The following is a 22,500-nucleotide window of genomic DNA, read 5'->3' on the forward strand; positions in this document are numbered from 1 at the left end:
ATTGATAAGTTTTCTGTTCAAAACATCAACTCTTAGTCTATCAAAGAGTTCTTATGTACTCATTTACCTAAACTTGCCGCTTCCATTAAATTTACAAATAATCATATTCCATATATATGCTTTAGAGGTTTTCTGTTGATATTTAAATTATTAATTTTATGTTTGCTCTTTTGATGTTCTGTGCAAACTGAAAATTAAAAAGGAAAAGATTGCAGCTGAAAGAATATACTATATTGTTACACCGGTAGATATTGCTGAATAGCAAAAGACACATATGATATAGACTTGGTTAACTTTGTAAATACTAAATTATGATTCATGTTAAAGGACCAAATGTCACTCTTCCTAACTACATCACCTATCTTCTCATGATTATGTTCAGTATTAAGTTTTACAATTAGGCGAGTTAAATGCATGTATTACATAGTTATAAAATCTCCTTCCCGTCTGTATATCTTTGCATAACAATGTTTATTGTTAGTCACACATTGGAGCGCTAACAAAGTGCAGTTCCCTATTGAGTAATTTAGGACCTACATAAGAGGCCCCTTCTGCATCTGGTAGCCTGAATTCTTGACAAGTCAAAGAAAACTGAATTGGTCTCATACTTCCAGTTTTTGCTTTGACAACCTTTATAGGCTGGAATAAACCTCATATAACAATGTCTCTGATATCTCTTTAATACGTGCTTGGTAAAAAATTCAAAGAAATTACTCTTAAATTATACCCTTCTATAATTATTTTAAGAGATGATTGGTGTAAGCCATTCAGACGGAGAACAGAAGGTTAGTGAATCTGGGGTTGAACTGGATTATTATCTATATCTAAACTTACGCTGCTTGATTACCATCTTTGTTGGCTGCTTCATGCCTTTGTCTCTGCTGGTTGGTAGCTATGTCTCCCTGTCATGGAAGCCACATGGACACTAGCACTTATCATGAAAAGTTTCCCATCTCACATGTATTTTAAACATTAGGCCGTAGGAACTAGTGGTTGACATTTGGAGGCAGGACGTGGTGTTACTTGTGGAGTTCCCAGAACTATAAAGCTGCTGAAAAGGTGGAGAATAAATCTCTCTTTGGATTTTGATACTAGATTGTCTCAACTTCTGATGTCAGTCAACGAAACAAATGAAGATGAAACTAAAAGAAAATTTAATCTTCCGAGTGGTTTCTAGAGCATCCGTTTATTATTATTTTTACATTTGATGTATGCTTTAAAGTTTCTTTTGGCCAGCGATTGCTACCACACCATGATTGGAAAATGCAAGCAGTAAACTGTAATTGTATGGTCTCACAAGCTTATGATCTAATCGACTTTGATTTACATCTTTACACTTCACTCGAAGAAGCATGTTAATGTTATATGCATCTAAATGAGGCTTAGAATTTTCTGCAGAACTTTCTGATTCTTTTTTCATTATTGTTGTAGTCAGTCCTTCCATCCAGCATGGTTGAGTATCAACGACTTAGATGCAGGGTTGCTTTTCATGCCCTTCAGTTACGCCAAGAAATTCAAATCCTTGGAAATCACATGGTAGCCAGGTACATTCAGACATGTCATGCTCTGCCTCCTGAACTTTAAATTTTGCTGACTATTAAACCTTTTCCATAATGCTGAATTTATGGTTGTGTACTATCTATATTCTTACTCATCATACATCATTTAAGCGTTCCATCTGTTTGGTCTTCATCATATGGCATTTAACTGCTAGTTTTCATGTCTTACATGTTTCAACATATTGTTGCTCTTGGCTTCAGTGTTACTCTCCCTTTTTTCTCATATATATATACAGATACAGATGTCAGGTTACTGATCTCGCTTTTTCAAAATTTCAGATTGCGTGCATATGGTCGTCCTTATCTTGCATATCATCCTGGTCTTCTAAGAGATACCTTGGCATTTCATGGTTGTGCAGAACTTTTTCAGGTTAATAATTAACATCCTGGTCTTCTAAGAGATACCTTGGCATTTCATGGTTGTGCAGAACTTTTTCAGGTTAATAATTAAACTTGGATTCAATGCCTCTGTCATGCCTTTTTTTCCTTGTCATTACCTTATAATAATTCTCATTGATGTGTTCCTCCTCGTTTATTAGGATCTCCATACTGAACTAATACAATATAGAAGGAAACAGATGATCAAACGCCATATTGTTCATGAAGAACTGAACATTGACTCAGTGGCACGGAAAAGAAATGGCTCATGTCCTCTCATGCCTGAAGAAGTGAGTAGCTCATACATCTTCATAATGTTGAACTATTTTGAAGTCTTCGATAGAGTAAACGATGTTGTCATGTGACGATAGTAACGTTCCAATACTTATTATGAATATTCTTTCAGTAATATAATATAGAGTCATTTATTTTAAACTAAATATATTCTTTAACTTTGCTTGGTCAGTTCCTGTATTTTGAAACCCTTATGTTCTGCTAAAAGAGTTCCTCGTGAAGTTTGTAATGAGTGTCAACTTAAGGGGATGTTTGGCGTATGGGTTTCAAACAAGATATTGGGAAGTAGCGACTTCTATCAAGAAAATATTTTTTCATAGCCAAAACATCTGTAGCTGAAGCCCACTCCTAGAAATTATGGTGAGATGCTGACATGGAATACCAACTTTTCTTCCTGCACTTAATATGTTTGGTAGTTAGGTTTGAGGAGGAGGATGGAATTCGGAGAGTGAGAGGAGTTACAAGGTAAAATGAAACAATAAGAGTAAAAATATCAAAAGGCTCTAATTTTATCAGATGTCTCCAGGTTTGTCTCCGCCTCGTGACATAGAATCTTGTTTAGATAGAAAATTAAAATAGAAATTATGCCCATTTGGAATAGTATGGTGCTACAAAGTGGGTAGAATTTGGGTCAAGTATCCCTCCTGTTGCCAAACAGGCTCTAATGGGTGTGAATGCTAAATAATTCACACCCTCTTGTCGTGGAATCTCTGTTCGGGTTGTTTAAAAAAATCTTTCTTTGTTAACAAGAAAAGAGAAATAAGAAAAACTAAGATGCCTCTGTTAGGATATTTTATTTCTAAATTAACATTTATTCTTGGTATCTCAGGTAGGACTTCTCCTTAGGGCGATGGGATATCCTCAGAACACAATAATATACCTGGCTGGTTCTGAGTTATTTGGTGGGCAAAGAGTCCTCATTCCCTTGCGTGCCATGTACACAAATTTGGTAGATCGGTATTCTTTAACCAGTAAGAAGGAATTGTCTGACTTGGTCGGACCAGAATATCCTCTTCCTGTGAGTACTCCTCAATCTCCAGCAGCTAAAAGTAGAGATCAGCTGCTGGAAGAATGGAATAGAGCTGGGCCCAGGCCGAGGCCCCTTCCTCCGCCTCCTGCAAGGCCTTTTTATGCTTATGAGCATCAAGGTTGGTATGGCTGGCTGTTGGAAACAGACAAAGAGCCAGATCCTTCACCGGCTGATCTGAGAATGCAAGCACATTGGCTGCTATGGGATGCTCTTGATTATTATGTTTCTGTTGAAGCGGATGCATTTTTTCCTGGATTTCACAGTGATGGAAGTGGGTGGCCAGATTTTTCGAGCTTGGTCATGGGTCATCGTGTGTACCAAGAGGCTTCTAGAAGAACTTATCGTCCTGATAGGTGAGTTCCACTCGTAATCTTTTTATACTCTATTTGGTTCCCTATGCTTTCTTCGGAGGCATTTCATATGGCATTATTAATCAACTGCAATAGTTGCATATTTTGCATCTTACATGGCAATATCCCAGAAGAAGGAAAAAAAAATGAATACTACCTTTAGAAGCACTGTTTAAAATTTTTATAGATCAGATTTGATGATTGGCTAATTCTAGTTGTGCCTTTGATTTTGACCTTCTTTCTAGATAATAGCGTATTATTTTCTCTGGATCTGCTGGTATCAATATTTCTTATCCGGTTATCCCAATGGACAACCACAATTCAAATCCGAACGTGGATGCAAAATGGTAGAGTACTGATTTGTAGTTGACAATATACTATAATATATGCTCAAAATGCGGAATGAATCCTCATTTGGTATCTATTTATTTAACTGTTACCTCAGACTGATAATATAAGTGAGTAGCCAAAGAAATTCATGAAATTGGCACCATAGAGTTAGGTAACGCTTGATGCCTCTAGTTATGTAAACATCACTTTGGTGCTATTAAGTTACTTGATATCAAGAGGTCCATGTAATTGATATGAAACAAAATAGAAGTATTATATAAGTGATACATGAAAATTTTTGGAAGTGGATTGTATAATTCAAAATACTTGTAGATAAACTAACTTGTCTTATAATTGTAAAATGTCTTTTACATAATGAGGTGGAAGAGTCCATCCAAAATGTGGAATGGAAAAAAGAAGTAGGTGATACTTCCACCATAGGACCAAAGCAGCCGATAGAGCAAGTTACATAAAAGTCCGATTATGCCCTTGCAAGTTTCAACTGCAAGGTAAAAGTTTCATGAAATACAAAGCTCATGAATTGATATTATGATTTAATTGCATTTATATTTCAGAGAAGATTAAACTTTTAAGACTTAGATATCATATCTTTTTTTATTCGTGTTGCGTGTGTGATCAAACAACGCAATGGTAGAACATATAAGAAGATCGAAAATTCTATGTTATTTCTAAAAATATAGAATACATTATGTTTGTTTTCTTGCGAGGACAACCTTTCTTTATTAGACAGCATATATTTTAGTCCTCTGTTTTGTTTTACTTCTTGCATTCTAAGTAGCGCATAAATAAATGAACAAGTTGAATGACTCCCACCATCTCCTAGACAAGGGAGAAAGTTCCTTTATAAAGTCCATCAACTACTTGAACCTGCAATCTTTCTCATCGTTAGGAAGCACCTTACCATAATTACATCTAAGTTCCTGGAGCAGTTTATGTTGATGCTTAAAAATGCTTTATGTTTAGTCTTGTAATGACATTCTTTTTCCATGTTCCTTCGACAGAAAAGCCATTTCTGAATTCTTTGATACCATCCGCGACAACCTCTATCATCCATCGCACAATTGGACAGTAGCAGTAAGGGATCATCTTAACCGAAGCCTGAGCGTGGATGGTCTCAAAGCAGCAGCTCTGCAATCAAAACCTTCATCATTTCTTTCTCACCCATTGCCAGAATGTTCATGCACGACGACTTCATCTCCTATTCTGAATCTATTAAAAGACACTGGTGGGAATCTTATATATGGGAAAGAGGACAAATGCCCTCAATGGATGGATAAAAAACTCGTCGCGGTTTCCTTCAATGCCAGTGATTCACAAGGTGAGGACGTCGAGGAAATCGAGTCTAGTGAAGAAAGTGGGACCAAGCAGTTCGAATCTGTTGGCCCTTCGCCTGAAGATGAAGAGATGGATCCATATGACTAATCGAAACACAGAGTGAAGGATTACATAGATAGTAGATTCTTCGTAGAGGGAGATAATACAGTTTATACCACTTCAATGGAGTAGAAAAAATGAACATTCTTCTTTCACATACATCTTCTGATGCAGGAAGAACTAACCTCGATTCTTTTCACTAACCTTTCCACTAGCACAGTCTTTTTGATCTGTATATTCACAAGCGATGTAACTTTTTTTTTTTTTTGAATTGAGTCTTTTCCAAGTAGATATTATTTGGACTCACTGAGCAGGGAGGGTGAGCTTTTGGCCTCCTGTGCTCTGGAGATATTTGGAATATTTGGCTTCTGATTTGAAGTTTGTTTTCTCTGATGAATCGATGGAAACTTCTAATTGAGATGTGGGTTTCAGTTATTTCAATTATGATATTATACATATAGATTAGCCCTAGTTTATGTTTGAAACAGAATCTGTTTAGTGTGGAATCTAAAGAGAAAAAAAAAAAGAAAAATAATTTGATTATCAAATTGGGGCCTTATTTTTGTAGATATGTGTTTATCAAACAATAAATAGTTTTGAACCAGGTTTGTCTAAAGTTAACCAAACTAGTTCCATCTCAAAACTAGTTCACATTTAACTAGTTTAGCCTAATCTAGACCGAGCCTGTCTCGTTCAAAACTAAATTGGGTTAGTTTTTGAGTTGCCAAACTGACCCTTAGATTTACATTTAGATTCTTTGCCCCATTAGCTATAATATTATCGCTATTTCTAGCACCTGCATTAAGAGGTCTCTGATGAGCATATTCCTCATGGAAGAGGGTCGAAATTAATAATTATTGATGGGGAATATGGATATAGTTAAGCTTGGGTTTTTAAGATTGGCATATGTAACTATAAATTTTTTTTTTGAGAGAATATATGTAACTATAAATAGTCTGATGAGCATATTCCTCATGGAAGAGGGTCGAAATTAATAATTATTGATGGGGAATATGGATATAGTTAAGCTTGGGTTTTTAAGATTGGCATATGTAACTATAAATAGTTGAATTTGAAGCAAAGAGCAAGCCACAACACTAGAGCAAACAATGGAGTGGAAGAGAGGCCTTACATGAAGATAAGAGCTTATCTTTTGTAGCCGAGGATGACTTGCCTATAATCCTCATTGAGATTATTGATATTAGATTGAGATATATCTCTCAATGTAGAAGTTAGTAGATATGTATAAATAAATGTGCTAGTATAATTTATGTATATCATATGAAGACCCGTTATAGAATACAGTACGCAAAAAAAAAGAGAATGCGACACTTGACACATCACAAATCTTGATGCACATATCACTAATGTCTATCAATGCAGTCACTATTATCCTCTATATGTATGTAATATTACTGTTACTGATTATACTAACATGACAAATGTCCTTCTCCCTTTCCTCCCTCCCTATAGGAAGTTAGCATAGAGTCCTTTATATATGATTTTTCATTTATTTTTTATTTTTTAAGGGTTTGCACCTATTTATGTGAATAATACGGGTCGGATTAGTTTGGGGTGTGAACTCAACCCGACCCACACGAACCGTACCCGAATCCAATACTGAAATTGACAACTCCAATCCCCAAACAAAACCCATTCGTTTCTCTTTATATTAAGCCGGCCGCCGCCGAGCCGCCGACGCCGACGAAGATCATCTCCGGTCACCGGTTGATTCTACGACGGTAATTCCTCCGCCGACGCCGCCGCCGACGCCGACGAAGATCATCTCCGGTCACCGGTTGATTCTACGACGGTAATTCCTCTACTAAGAATCTGTATTTGTGGTAATATTTCATTATAATAACCTTTAGATTGTTGAATATGTTGGAATTAGGGTTTTCGTTTCTCTAGGAATTATTATTATGCGCATTTTTTTTGCTGTTAATGCGATTAGATTATTTGAGTGGCTGAAAAGATGTCTCTCAAAGATCAAATTTTTTTCCGAAGTAGAAGAATACAATTTTAGAGAAATTAAGCCCATTTAAGCATAGATATAATTGATATTTTTAATTGTTATTGTGGCCGTTGATATTTTGGGTAGAATAGTTAAGTTTCATTTTTTTTCATTAACTTCGATCAGCACGCGAGGTAAATATGAAGCTCAGAGATGTAGGAGTTGAAGAATATTGAAATTTGAGGATCATTTTTCCTAGTAGTAACTGTTCTTCTTGATGGCTGAGGATCATCATTATCTGCTATGCTTGTTCAGCGATTATTTCCCTTGGTTTTGAACTGCATTCTCTGTTAATGACAAGGTTGAGGCGACACGGATATATCCACTGAGATCAGGGTTTTAACGTATAATACGTAAGGCGTCTCATTGAAATTTGGCTCATCAATGCATTTCCGACATGACAACCCCTCTTTCTTTCTCGTGAAAAGTATCCCCAAATCTGAATTCTGTCTTCTTGTTCATAGATTACAGTAGCTAATTGCGTTGCAACCTTTTTTCCTTCTACTTTCGTCTGTGAGCAAAGACTGAAAGTAGAATGCATGTCAAATAAATAGGCAAACATTTTATATATCCTTACTGGATTTGGGAGAAAATGTGATTTACAACACTGTCTCTGTGTGTAAAACAACAGTGATATCTGTGAACCGTAAGATTTCACCGCACCAGAAAAAAATTGATGAGGAAATTACTTGCACCACAATATGGAATTATCATGCCCCTTCTTGTCTGTGCTGTAAAACAAATATTTATATCTCTGAAACATAAGATTTCTAAACATCGTAAATAACCCAAGACAGGGATAGCTATTTGCACCTTTTATTTCATGTTGGACTGTCAAGCTCAGCTCCTTGTGTCTGTGTCTGTATTTGTGTTTTAAGACGGCATTTCGATGTATTAACCAATAGGATTTCTCAGTATCATAAAACCCAAGTATGGAGAACTGTTGAAACCACATTATGGAACGATCAAGACCCCTAATTAATAATTATAGTACCACATGAGGACCTCAACCACTGCAGGACTTCTCATTTTCTTTGTTAATATTCTTATCCAATTGAAGAAAGTCATTGAATTTCATGCTTGATGAATTAAGATATTATGAGAACCTGTCAAGTGAAGCGTCTATAAACTTGTCAAGGAAACATAAAGGGGGGCATCAAACTGACGTGGATACAAGCTTTCTAAAATGTGATTTGAAATGTTTGCAACTTCGGAGTCTATTATAGAAAATATGGAAAATTGTTTACTTGTATGAAGTTTTTTCTTTGGATATGTCGCATACCCGTACCTTGAGGCTAAAAGTTTGTTGGATATTGGTGGGGCCTACTTAAGCTCAAATTTCAAATTAGTTTATCGGAGTCAAATTTGAATTTGGGTCCTTACATGCCATGTCTGCTTTTATATTTTCTGATGGATTGGGTGATCTTAGATATCAATTTGCTGAACTGTTGTTCCTTCCCCAAATCCTTTCCCAAACACTTTTTATTAACAAATTTCATTTGGCAACATTGTAATTATGATAGATTAATCCATGATTCACTGCTGTCATCTTCGTAAGTTGATTTTTCGTGTTGATAGTTTCTATTTAATATGATGAAATAAACTTCATCAGTTAGAAAATTTTGGTGATCATCTAGATTGATTATTTTCTGGAAGTGAGGTGATCTATTACCAGTGAGGCTGAGGTTCTCTCTGTTGGTCACATTCGAAGGTGTTTCTCACGATCCTTCACTATTTGACGTCTCATTAACGAAATAAGCTGTCAGATCATAATCAATAACCTTTTACTATGTATATGCATGTCAGATTTGTTATCGTGTTATCGGATTGTTGCATTGTGATTTGTTTTCTACCTCTCAACCTCATGATCAACTTTAAACAATACGATCAGGTTTCGAGCAGTAGTTGGAAGCGGGAGAAGAAGCAGCAATGGCGATTCGACCACCAGTGCGGCCAGCCAGAGTCACCAACTACCTGAAGCCCTACATCCTAAAGATGCACTTCTCAGACAAGTTTGTCAGCGCTCAGGTCGTCCACACCCCAACAGCGACCGTTGCATCATCAGCGAGCTCGCAGGAGAAGCCTGTAAGGCCACCATGAGTCCCGACGACGTGGGGCAGCCGCAAATTGGGAAGATCTTGGCGAGCGGCTGCTGATGGCGGGATCCTGCGGTGTCGGTGTCTTGAAGAGGGAGCAGAAGTATGCATGGGAAGGTGAAGGCTGTCATTGATTCCGTCAGGGATGCTGGAGTTAAGCTGCTTTGAAAATAGTACTGAAATGGGTGTTTGAGTTTGAAGTCTCTTGAGACCTGGGGGGAGATTTGAGGGCTCTTCATGTTTGTATTTGGATTTTTGATGCGCGGGGGGGGAGGGTCATTTTTTTATGTTTGTTGAAAGCTCAAAGGCAATTTTTGATCAACGCAGTCGTCAGGCTCTTCTGATTGCATAAAGAAATAGTAGCCTGTGAGTTTTCACTGGATGATAATTCCATCAAGACCAAACCTTGTCAAGCTATTATTGAGTAAATTGCAAATAATTCCTTTGTAGTTCACGGAGGATTTGCAAGTTATTCAGTAGTACCTGAGATTTTCAACAAATTGTTTCGAAGATTATAGCCAGGATCATGTCTGCTTTAAAAAAAAAGAAAGAAAGAAAGAGAGGATGTTTTCAAGTAATCGGATAAAACGGTTTTCTTTATAATATATAAGCTACACCTATTTTAATCTCTCCATCTTTGGTAAGAAATAATTTTCAAATATAAAAGTAATCATGCACAAAACCAGTAAACTCACATATGCTTATTGTGATAATAACACCCAAATAACAATTTTCCTCCACTGGGAAGCTTTTCTACTCCCTCCAGAATGCATTGAGAGTAGGGGTGCATTTAGTCCGGATATGGTTCAGATATGATACTTATTATATTAATATCCGCTGTAAGAAAAATTTATATTTATATCCATAAAAATTGGATGCGGATACAGTTACAGATATACATGCGGATATGTAAGTGAGTGTTCATGCGGATGTAAAATAGATATGAGAAAACTAGATAACATTGAAAAAAATACAGTTCATGTGATACAAAAGAATACATTAATATGTTCATTATATCTGAAAAGCTAAGATCAGACATCTTGATCATCAAGATTAACATCAAATCCATAATCTAAGAATTAAAATTATTGTAACAGTATGACTAATATGTATTTGGATATTTCAGATATGAATCCAGATATTTCACTACAAAATCATATCCGTAACCATATCTTATCTGTTGATGGTTTATATGATCACATAGTCAATTGTATCCGTGTTTGGATGAGGTTGTTGAGGATTGACGATGGGCCGCTTTCTTCCCCGACTTTATGTCCAGTTCTTGAGTTGGGTGGTCAGAAGATATGTACATGTAGAAACACGTAAGAGGGCGGGGATTGGTTCTCCCGTGGCTCCTCAGACGATCAAATTAGCTGGTGAACTTGAGTGGTGAAATGAACTGTGAGTTTTTGAGTGTGCAGTATGTTCAGCTTAGAGATCAGATTTTTCCTTTTTTACGTTTGAATAGTACATGTATTTATACGTAGGGTATGATGGTAGATTGGTCACTTCGGCCGATCACAGAAGGGTGGTGGCGAAGTGTGGGCTAGCTGTTGAGTCAACCTCGACTTGACAGGTGTCGGCTGACGACTGGAGGAGAGATCACTTTGACAATGAATAGGAAGTGACCGACGGCATGACAAAGTATGGGCTGGACAGCTGAGTCAGCCTTTGCTTTACAGGTGTCGGCTGACAACAGGGGGAGAGATCACTTCGGTATTGAATAGGAAGTGATCGGCGGCATGACAGAGTTTACGTGGTCCGATGAGTCATGAAGGCTATCGAGGCCAGAGGGATGATGCGTCAGACATGCATTAAATGCGATGTTGACATGTTGTTAGTGTTGGGAGGCGTGAGTAGAGGCCACATGGGCCACGTCTGCATGAAGAGAAGTGAATGCGTTTTTGGCTGTGAACGAAGTGGGAACATGATGTGATAGTGGGGGCCACACTTCTGCATCAAGTCTTCGTGAACGGATGAGAAAGCAGACGTTTTTCGTTTTCATTTCCTGGATGGCCCACAAACCGCGTGGAGAGATGAAGATCCAGCGGACAAAAGAAGGCTCACCCGAAGACCCGGTAGAAGCTTATAAATACCTATTGGTTCTTCCTAGGGTTTGTGTGCAAGGAGGCAAATTGGCAACGCTGGGGAATTGCGGCTGTCTCTCTTCGTTGTCTTTGTGCAAGAGCAGGCTTTGGAGGAAGAAGACTTGGCGGCTGCAGAGGTGAAAAAGGCAGAGGCTTGGACGGCGTGCAAAAGGCAGTTGTGGATTTTTCTTGGGCTTCGTGCAGAGGAGAAAAATCCTATTTGATGGCTGTTTTGTGAGAGATTAGAGAGTTAGTTTAAGGGTTTAGTTTGTGAGATTATAAACCTATTGTATTTTCTCTCTAATAGTAGACCCCCCCTCCTTGCCCCGTGGACGTAGGCAGTTTGCCGAACCACGTAAAATTGGTTTGTTTGAGTTTGTGGTCATTGTAATAGTTTTAGGATCCCTCGACAGGTCAGTCCTAGAACTGATGAGAGGAAGAGCCGATATCTCACCTTGTTGAGATATCCGCTTCAGATTCTTGTTTCCTTGGTGAAACAAGAATTCTTATCGATCTTTCTCTCTTATTGTGCACCAGAAACTCTGCCGAAATTTCCGCTGCGCACAACAAGTGGTATCAGAGCCCAGATTCCAGATCTAGGGTTTGGTTGGAGGAGTAGATCAATTTGGAGGCCCGTTTAGGACTTCGTTGGTGATAAAGGTGGGATCTTTTGGTAAAGACTCTATCTTTCAGTTTTGGATCTATTCTTTGTTCGTTGGTGCGTAAGATGTCGGGGAAAGAAGGTGCTTCGGGAGTCGAGGGTGGTTCTTCTGGCGTGAAGACTATTCAGAGTTTGAATATCCACTCTATGAAGATAGATGTGGAGAAATTTAATGGCACAAACAACTTTGGATTATGGAGATGCGAGGTTTTGGATGCGCTGAACGCGCAGAATTTGGAGGATACCTTGGAGTTAGATGGCAAGCCAGATGAGATTGAAGAGAAGGTTTGGAAGAAGATGAATCGAACGGCGTGTGGTGTGATTAGGTCTTGTTTGACTCAAGATCTAAAATATGATGTGATGAATGAGACTTCTGCGAAGAAGATTTGAGAGATTCTCGAAAGCAAGTATTTGACCAAGAGTGTGGAAAATCGCTTGCATTTGAAGAGGAGACTTTATCGTTTCCAGTTGAAGAAGGGAACCTCCATTAGAGATCACATGAACCACTACACAAAGCTTCTTGCGGATTTGGCGAATGTGGATGTCAAGATTGAAGATGAGGACAAGGCGTTGCTGTTGTTGAGTTCCTTGCCCGACGAGGAATATGAGACCTTCGTTCTTACTCTGATTAATGGGAAGGCATCACTTTCGTATAGTGAAGTCACCGCTGCACTTGTGAATTATCAGCTTCGAAAGAAGGATAAGGAGGCTTCGGTTGAGCCGGTAGCGGAGGCGTTGGTCGCAAGAGGGAAGGGTCCAAACCGAAAGAATTGGAAGTCACAGTCTAGAATTGGAAAAGATCAGTGTGCTTGGTGCAAGGAGACTGGTCATTGGAAGAAAGACTGCCCAAAGCTCGACGAATGGATGAAGAATAAGCAGAAGGGAAAAGGGAAGCAACCATCATCAGAAGCAAACATCGTATCGGATGGTAATAATTCTGACTCTTCTATTTATTCGCTTTCTATCAGTCCTACAGATAGCTATTCGGAGGAATCTGAATGGATGTTGGATAGTGGTGCGACCTATCATGTGTGCCCTAGAAGGGAATGGTTCTCCAGTTTTGAGAAGCTGGTGGATAGTGGTGTGGTGTACATGGCTGATAACCGTGCATGCCAGATCCTTGGGATAGGAAGAATTCGCATAAAGATGTTTGACGGGACTGTTAGAGAGTTAAACGATGTGAGATATGTTCCTTCTTTGAGGAAGAACTTGATCTCGATTGGAGCTTTGGTTGGAGAGGGTCTGAAGGTTCGTGTTGAGGACATGGTTCTCGAGATTGCGAGAGACTCTCGTATTTTGATGAAGGGCGTCAGGAGAAATAACCTGTATTACTTGACTGGAGGTATAGTGGCAGGTGGAGAGCTGACGACTTCTGTTGATTCGACTAGACTGCGGCATTTGGGGCTTGGCCATTCCAGTATTGATTCCTCGCATAGATTGAAAGAGGGTGCAAAGACCTGCAGTTTGAAGTCCAGTGAACATGTTGATGTGAGCAAGAAGACCGAGGTGAAGTGTGGCACCTCTATTCACCGTGCTAAGGGTCGTTCTGGAGGAGTTCACGTGGATGTTTGGGGGCCTTCCAAGGGGACATCATTGGGAGGTAATAGGCGTTTGGTTTCCTTTGTTGGTGGCTGTTCTAGGCGTGTTTGGGTTGCAACCAAATCCCCTTTGGAGAAAGTCCTAGTAGTTTCCAACAGATTGAAGAAGTGTGTAATAGACAGAAAGGTGAAGGTACTCCATTCTGGTGGGAGGTACAAGATGGACCTATTTCTGTATTAGAGCCGAGCTCACGGTATTTCGAGACACTTCGTTGTTGGAGAACCGTGCCTTGCTGTAGGAGGATCGGTGTTTGTGGTCGAGCAATGGTTTGCAGAAGAGTTTCTGGACAGAGGCTTCGACATATTTGGGTCATCCTATTAAAGAGTTGTCAACTGCTGTGATTGGAGGTAAAACTCCATTGGAAGATAGGTCTGGTAGTGTCACTTTGGTTGAAGCTTCGATGAGGAAGCCAATTGACTCTCAGCAGGTGGAGAGTTTTGGACAGACCTTAGAGGTATCGCAACGGGTGGAGAGTGATGCTACTCCACATTGGATGAAGATTACTCCAGGTCATTCTGCATTGGTTGGGATTCCAGCTGAGGTGACACAGCGTGGAAGTCATTTGGATTCGGATGCAGATGATGAGTTGGGTTTTGACTCGAGTGCAGCTGATAGATGCAGTTTGGATATGACCATTGGTTCACCTCAGGTGGAGGTGTTTGAGGCCATTGGAGGTGCTATCAGACGCAGAGTTGATGATATTGGAGAAGGATTGTGAACTCTTCTATTGGATTGAGGCCTTTGGAGGCCATTTGGGTGAACTACGTTCGGCTTGATTCCTTGGGCAAGAGGATACGTAGGCAATCTTTATGATGCAGCCGGGTTGGATTTTGGTGGGGGTGAGATCGATTTGGTGAGTTAATACCGACATTTGGAGAGTGTTTGCATTCTCATATGGGTTCTCGACCAGATGCAGCCGGGTTTGGATTTTGATGGGGGTGAGATCGATTTGGTGAGTTGATACCGATATTTGGAGAGTGTTTGCACTCTCATTTGGGTTCTCGACTTGTTATGGATTGAGTCCGTTGTCGTGAATTGTTTCGCTTCGTACTGGACACAACAAGTGAGGCATTTGTTTTGGTTGGTGTCGGCTCAGTTTTGTGAAAACTTCGCCGAGGTGGAGAATTGTTGGGAGGCGTGAGTAGAGGCCACATGGGCCACGTCTGCATGAAGAGAAGTGAATGCGTTTTTGGCTGTGAATGAAGTGGGAACATGATGTGATAGTGGGGGCCACACTTCTGCATCAAGTCTTCGTGAACAGATGAGAAAGCAGACGTTTTTCGTTTTCGTTTCCTGGATGGCCCACAAACCGCGTGGAGAGATGAAGATCCAGCGGACAAAAGAAGGCTCACCCGAAGTTTCCTGGATGGCCCACAAACCGCGTGGAGAGATGAAGATCCAGCGGACAAAAGAAGGCTCACCCGAAGACCCGGTAGAAGCTTATAAATACCTATTGGTTCTTCCTAGGGTTTGTGTGCAAGGAGGCAAATTGGCAGCGCTGGGGAATTGCGGCTGTCTCTCTTCGTTGTCTTTGTGCAAGAGCAGGCATTGGAGGAAGAAGACTTGGCGGCTGCAGAGGTGAAAAAGGCAGAGGCTTGGACGGCGTGCAAAAGGTAGTTGTGGATTTTTCTTGGGCTTCGTGCAGAGGAGAAAAATCCTATTTGATGGCTGTTTTGTGAGAGATTAGAGAGTTAGTTTAAGGGTTTAGTTTGTGAGATTGTAAACCTATTGTATTTTCTCTCTAATAGTAGATCCCCCCTCCTTGCCCCGTGGACGTAGGCAGTTTGCCGAACCACGTAAAATTGGTTTGTTTGAGTTTGTGGCCATTGTAATAGTTTTAGGATCTCTCGACAGGTCAGTCCTAGAACTGATGAGAGGAAGAGCCGATATCTCACCTTGTTGAGATATCCGCTTCAGATTCTTGTTTCCTTGGTGAAACAAGAATTCTTATCGATCTTTCTCTCTTATTGTGCACCAGAAACTCTGCCGAAATTTCCGCTGTTTGAGTTTGTGGCCATTGTAATAGTTTTAGGATCCCTCGACAGGTCAGTCCTAGAACTGATGAGAGGAAGAGCCGATATCTCACCTTGTTGAGATATCCGCTTCAGATTCTTGTTTCCTTGGTGAAACAAGAATTCTTATCGATCTTTCTCTCTTATTGTGCACCAGAAACTCTGCCGAAATTTCCGCTGGGCACAACAGTTAGCGAGGACAAGCTCGAGGCAGAAGATGACATTTTCCTTCAGCGAGAAGTAACATCTTTCGAGTCGGCTTCGGAAGGCGTCTGGCAAATGGTCGAGTGGACTCGTGGGGAGTTGTCTTCGACAAAAGGGAGGCGACACATTCCGCTTTTCGAGTTGACATGAAGGAATGTCGAGTCGTCGAGTCAGCGGAGTGGTCGTCCCTACTGGTCCCTGACCGCCAAGTTGATTGGGGCCTAGCATGCAGAAGCACTCGTTCATTGCTTAGCTATGAGTTTGCACTTTAGCGAATGGAAACATCATAACACTTTTGGTTTTTAATTTAAGTAACCATATTTATAGTGTAAATGATACAATTACGAATATTTCCTCGGATATGGATACCATTTAGCACCCCAAATTGAGAGAGGTGCGTGCCATTAAAGAAAAGCAAAAATATTAGCTAAGAGATCTGTATGCAAGGTTTCTACCACTGGACAAAGGAAATAGAAAAAATAAATAAAAAAGTGTCCAGTTCGGATCAGGAACACATGGTACCCGACCCGACCCAATAATAGGAACACCCGACGTTCTGTCCTTCAACAGTTCATTCAAACTCCAGACATTTTCCCTCCAAAAAAACCCAACAGAAACAACTACCATCATCAAAACCCTCCTCTCAAATCTCAATCAAATCCGATGGGAACAATTCACAAATAATGAACTCTTTTCGCCTCTTAAAGCCAAAACCCATCTCCTCTCTCTCCTCAAACACCACAATTCCCCTCTCTAGACCCCCTCAGACCCCAATCAACCCCCTCTTAACTCCCATTAACTCCATTACCTCCCCCTTTCAACTCCACACCCACCTCCTCAAATCCGGCCATCTCTCAAACCCAGCGTCAATCCACCAGCTCCTCAACCTTTACTCGTGTCACAACCTCCCCCTCTCTGCTCGTAACCTGTTCGATGAAATTCCCGGCCCAGATCACATTTCTTATTCCTCCCTCATCTCCGCCTACACCCGCAACTCCTTACCCCTCGAAGCCCTCAAAACTTTTATCAAAATGCGATTTTCCGACGTCCCTTGCAACCAATTCACCCTCCCAACCCTCCTCAAGGCCTCATCCCTCGTGCCCGATTTCCTTGCTGGATTGCAAATCCACGCGGTTGCGATCGTTACCGGGTTTGAATCAGATGTCTTTGTTGCTAATACTCTTGTTGTGTTTTACGCGAATTTTGGGGAGTTATCGGATTCTTTGAGGTTGTTCAGAGGGATTGCGGATAAAAATGCGGTTTCTTGGAATGGTTTGCTGTCTGGGTTTGTAAAAAATGATCTTTGTAGAGACGCTGTGGATTTGTTTGTGGAGATGTTTGGGGATGGGATTAGGCCAACAGAGTTTGGGTTCTCGACTGTGATCAACGCGTGCACTGAGTCGCGTGATTTGTTCCGAGGGAGAACGGTTCATGGGTTGCTGAAGCGGGTTGGATTTGAGTCTGACCCGTTTACTGCCAATGCATTGGTTGATATGTATTCGAAACTAGGGGAGATTGAGGATGCTTCATTCGTTTTTGGTGAGATGGTTTCACGCGATGTTGTCTCTTGGAATGCTTTTATCTCTGGGTGCGTGATCAATGGGTGTGATCGAAAGGCAATCAGTCTTTTTATGGATATGAGGGTGTCAAGAATGATTCCTAATGTTTTCACATTGTCAAGCATTCTCAAGGCTTGTGCTGGTACGGAAATGCTGGAATTAGGTCGACAGATACATGCTAATTTGATCAAGAATGAGTTTCACTCTGATGGATTTGTTGGTATCGGGCTTGTTGATATGTATGCCAAATGTGACTGTAGAGAAGAGTCGAAAAAGGCTTTCGATTTGATCAAGGAGAAGGATTTGGTAGCATGGAATGCTCTAATCTCAGGGTTTTCACACTGTGGAAGTGATGAAGAGGCTCTCGAACTCTTTTCAGAGATGAGGAAGGAAGGATTGAGCTTTAACCGAACTACTCTGACCGCAGTTCTCAAATCTGCAGCTAACTTGCATGCTCTCTCTATGAGCAATCAGATTCACTCTCTCGCAATAAAATGCAGGCTTTTATCGGATTCTCATGTAGTTAACGGGCTCATCGACGCATATGGGAAGAGTAATTGTATAGAAGAAGCCGGCAAGATTTTCGACGAATGCCCAGTTGGGGATGTGTTCTCTTTCACGTCTCTGATCACAGCACAATCTCAAAGCGGGCAAGGAGAAGAATCAATAAAACTATACTGTCAAATGCTCGAAAAAAATCTGAATCCAGACTCATTCGTCTTGAGTAGCATTCTCAATGCCTGCGCAAGCCTCTCAGCCTACGAGCAAGGGAAACAAGTCCATGTTCACATTGTCAAATTAGGCTTCATATCCGACATCTTCGCTGGAAACGCCTTAGTTAATATGTATGCCAAATGTGGGAGCATTGAAGATGCAGGCTTAGCCTTCGAAGAGATCCCTGAGCGAGGGACTGTCTCATGGTCTGCTATGATCGGAGGACTAGCACAACATGGGCATGGGAAGGAGGCGTTGAACTTATTCGATCTTATGCTAAAAAACCAAATCTCTCCGAACCACATCACACTGACTAGCGTTCTTTGTGCTTGCAATCACGCTGGTCTGATCAATGAGGCAGAAAAATTCTTCAATTCGATAGAAGTGATATTCGGGGTATCACGCACTCAGGAGCATTACGCGTGCATGATCGACATTTATGGGCGATCTGGTCGCCTGAAATCAGCAACAGAACTACTTCACAGTATGCCCTTCGAGCCCAGTGCAGCAGTATGGGGAGCTCTCCTCAATGCCGCAAGAGTCCATGGAGACATAGAACTAGGCAAAAAAGCTGCTGAAATGCTCTTCGTTCTCGAACCTGAGAAATCGGGCACACACATTCTCCTGGCAAACACCTACGCGTCCGTAGGACAATGGAAATACGCGTCAGAAGTCAGGCGATCGATGAAGGAGGGCAAAGTGAAGAAGGAGCCAGGGATGAGTTGGGTTGAGCTCAAAGACAGAGTTCACACATTCATTGTAGGAGATAGGAGTCATGAGAGGAGTGAGGAGATTTATAAAAAGTTGAAGGAGTTAGAGGAGGGCATAAAGAAACTCGGGTATGTGCCGATGTTGGAGGTTGATCTCCATGATGTTGAGAGAGGAGAGAAGGAGGTGTTGCTGTCGATGCACAGCGAGAGGCTCGCAGTAGCGTTTGCGCTGATAAGTTTGCCGGAGGGGGCGACGGTGAGGGTGAAGAAGAACCTGAGGGTTTGCAGGGATTGTCACAATGCGCTCAAGTTGATGGCTAAGGTTGTGCAGAGGGAGATTGTGGTTAGAGATACAAATAGGTTTCATCATTTTAGAGATGGGTCGTGTTCTTGTGGGGATTATTGGTGAGTTTTCAAGTTGGCGGGAATTGGATTTTGAATTGGTCTAATTGCAGATGGGCCCCCCGTAGTTCTATTGTTGTAGACTGACCCCTTAGTGAATCTTTTGTTTGGCTCTTTTACATGAGGTCTATTTATCGGGAAAAAAAATAAATTTCTCTTTCTCTGAGGGCAAAATAATCAAAAGATTTTCACTCAGGGGTCTATCTGGAACAATAGAACTGAGGGGGAGGGGGGGTCTATCTGCAATTAGGCGATAGTACAAGGGACTAACCACAGTTAACCCTTGTTGAAGTTGGACGTTAGGGGTGAAACGGAGCTCCATTATCCGATAACCCGATCGGATCGACCTGAATCCGAATACGAAAAGTTACTGAATTTAGACAAGGAATTACTGTAAATTTATAATAAAGAACATGAAACTGAATCTTGTCGCTCTTATTTGAGATAAGATAATTGCAAGCAAAGGCTCTACAATTTTTCCTTTAGAAACAATTATGTGTTGAATTGTAATTTTTCTTCTTCTTGTTGTTGTTATAGTAGACTAAATCAACTTGAATGTGTGGACCCAAAGTTATTGTAATTTTTCTTCTTCTTGGTGCTAATTGATGACTTACCTAATCAAACTTGAATGTTTCTTCAAGAAAAAAAATTAAATAAATTATGACTAGCTTTATAAATTAATGCCTTGGGTCATAGGATTTGGATGCACGATGTTTCCACCACATTTTTTTTATGCATATAATCTTGCAAAGGAATATTTGGGTCCCTCTCATCTCCTAAAGCAAAGGGTAGGAAAAGAGCATTATCTCAAACTTTTACATTGTCAAATAGGAGGGCAATCTTTTGTCAAATCCAAGTTGGATCCAACCCAAAAGACCCTTATTGGGCTGGGCTTCATGTTCCATCAGCAAAATTTCAGCTTCTTTTCCTTGTTCTCCCCCATAATTCACCCTTATTTTTCACTTTGATACCCTGATGTTCTACTTCTATTACATTTTGATACCCCGTCCGTATTTTCATTTGGTCTCTGCTAAATTTTGCGTTACGCGCGCCCAAGCCCACTCGGCCGTCTCCTTCCTCGAGAAGATTCATTTTTATTTTGGTTTTACTCTTTTCAGAAAAACCCTTATAAAACCCCCTCTCGTTCATCTCGCCCCCCGAGAAGAAGAGCGAGCTCTCATCATGGCTTCCAAGCTCAAGGTAGACGAGCTCCGCTCTCAGCTGAAGCTCCGAGGTCTCGACGACACCGGGACCAAACCCATTCTCGTAATCCCCAAATCTCTATCTCTCTCTCTCTCTCTAGAAAATTTCTTGGGTTCTCTCTCTAGAATCGTTCCTGTTTCAGGTCAAGAGGCTAGAATCGGCGATTCAGCAAGAAGAAGAGAAGGAGAAGGAATCGGCTAAAGATGTCGCGAATGGAACCAAGAAGAGGGAAAGGGATTCTAAAAGAACCCTTGAAGCTGAAGGTAAAATGCTAAATGCTGCGTACATTAAAGGGGCAATCTTTGCCTCTTATTTGGTCAAAGAGTTCGTAGTATTTTTGGAAATCTCATGGAAGAAGTTGTCTGTGCTGTGATGGGTAGGGTTTTGTGGACTAAATTCAATAGAAGGGGTTTTAGTCCCCCAAGATCAACCATATTTGCAAATTTACCGTCAAAATTGAGATACTTGCTAACTTACCTGTCAATTCTACGACATTGAGTTAAAAACACCCCTAAATTCAATGTGGTTGGTTTTTGAATGGCAGAAGGAAAAAGTTTCAGCTAGAAAAACTAACTGTAAAATTAGGAATATTGCTTAGTATGTTTAGTTCAATGCGGTAGAGTTGGGGTAAGTTAGTTAATGCCTAAGTTTTGGGGTAAATTTGCAATATGGTTGAATTGGGGGTGTGCGGGGGTAAAAGCCTAATAAGTTTTACTTGTGATGATATTTGGGTGAGCACTGAAATTTGGTTATGCAAGCAGAAGATTCTTCAAAAACTGGTACTCCCAATGGAAGAAGCAAGAGGTCGAGGGATGCGCTTGATGAGAAGCGCGAGGAGATAATTTCGATCGAGAAGCTTCAGAAGATTGGTGTGCGCCAACTCCGGGAGTTAGCTGCCCGTCGAGGCCTCCTGCAAACTGGAACTAAGAAAGAACTAATAGAGAGGCTTTCGGTTGATATGGACAAGGATTCAGAGGAGAATCATGAAGGTTCAATATTCTTTTGATGCTTATTGGTTTAAGATTTTTACATAGAGTGCATCATTATGATTATATGTTCTTTTTTAAAATTTATTTAAATTTTGGTAAAAAAGTTCTATGCTTATCCTCTCTCATCAAAGTTACAGGTTTTATTTTCAGCACAGACCACTAAGATATACTCAGCGGAATTGGAATAGAAACGTTTGGAGTTTAGGGTATTAAATGTAAACTTTTCTTTTGTATAATATTAGCAGGGTATATCTCATATATGATAACAAGTTGATTTAGTGAATTTAAAGATCTGTTAAAAATGATCTTTATGACAGCAGTTTTCAAATTTAAAGTTTTAACATGTACCTGCATTTGCAGCCGGGGAAGATGACTTTTTGTGATGCTTGCTTTATCCAATATCCAAACAATGATCATCAAAGTTTGTCCACTTAGGTGCAGGGTACTATTTTGACTATTGATGATTTTTCTCACTAAGAAAATGAATTGTGGGCAGTGCAAAGAGAGAAGATATAGTACTTAAGAATCAATAAGGGAATATAAATCCGGAGTTTTACTTACCCCTCATGCTACTTGCTTTCTTAATCATAACCTATAGATTACAAATCCAAATTTGTAAGGCATTATTGTATAATCCATGCCCACAGGCTGCTGATACTCCAAACAGGTAAGTTGAGTTGGCTTTGGCTTCCAATTGAGAGTGGTCCCAGTCTAACTCAGAACCCCATAACCAGCATCCTTTATACATGGACTTGCATTGCAGTCATTCATATCCCTTAGAACGTCATGTGATATCACTTTTTTTGTTATAAGGTCATGAATTTGATTTATTCCTGGTGTTAACCTATGATTTCCAGCGAAAGGCGCTGAGGAATGTAAGGAGGAGAAGTTAATCACTGCAACCAAGAAGGGTG

At 40.4% G+C, this 22,500-nt stretch overlaps 3 protein-coding genes and 1 pseudogene across 6 annotated transcripts in view; all 4 read left to right on the plus strand.

The window, feature by feature from the left end:
* LOC109831831 (uncharacterized protein At1g04910-like) overlaps positions 1–5,754 on the plus strand; it is an 8,629-nt gene extending 2,875 nt beyond the window's left edge. For 3 of the 4 annotated variants that reach the window (XM_020399282.1, XM_020399284.1, XM_020399285.1), the window contains 5 exons: positions 1,432–1,544; positions 1,839–1,929; positions 2,099–2,227; positions 3,061–3,614; positions 4,964–5,754. In XM_020399282.1, the coding sequence (XP_020254871.1) occupies positions 1,432–1,544; positions 1,839–1,929; positions 2,099–2,227; positions 3,061–3,614; positions 4,964–5,384 (1,308 nt within the window). In that variant the 3' untranslated portion in view covers positions 5,385–5,754. The other variant, XM_020399283.1, reaches the window with a different exon arrangement.
* LOC109829692 lies at positions 7,020–9,709 on the plus strand (annotated as a pseudogene).
* LOC109831832 (pentatricopeptide repeat-containing protein At4g14850-like) lies at positions 16,511–19,855 on the plus strand. The gene has a single exon (XM_020399286.1). It carries the CDS (start codon positions 16,693–16,695, stop codon positions 19,399–19,401), a length of 2,709 nt encoding a protein of 902 aa, XP_020254875.1. The 5' UTR covers positions 16,511–16,692; the 3' UTR covers positions 19,402–19,855.
* Positions 20,455–22,500, plus strand: part of LOC109831833 (poly [ADP-ribose] polymerase 2-A) — a 24,702-nt gene continuing 22,656 nt past the window's right edge. The window contains exons 1-4 of the mRNA XM_020399287.1: positions 20,455–20,660; positions 20,740–20,860; positions 21,359–21,586; positions 22,444–22,500. The exon at positions 22,444–22,500 is cut by the window's right edge and continues 62 nt beyond it. Of these exons, the coding sequence (XP_020254876.1) occupies positions 20,577–20,660; positions 20,740–20,860; positions 21,359–21,586; positions 22,444–22,500 (490 nt within the window). The 5' untranslated portion in view covers positions 20,455–20,576. The remainder of the gene's footprint in view (positions 20,661–20,739; positions 20,861–21,358; positions 21,587–22,443) is intronic.

Source organism: Asparagus officinalis, chromosome 2 (genome assembly GCF_001876935.1).
Source record: "Asparagus officinalis chromosome 2, Aspof.V1, whole genome shotgun sequence".
Taxonomy (NCBI): Eukaryota; Viridiplantae; Streptophyta; class Magnoliopsida; order Asparagales; family Asparagaceae; genus Asparagus; species Asparagus officinalis.

What these genes read in the sequence shown, in the direction of transcription:
- LOC109831832 (XM_020399286.1), top strand. Translation starts at nt 16,693, where the DNA reads ATGAACTCTTTTCGCCTCTTAAAGCCAAAACCCATCTCCTCTCTCTCC.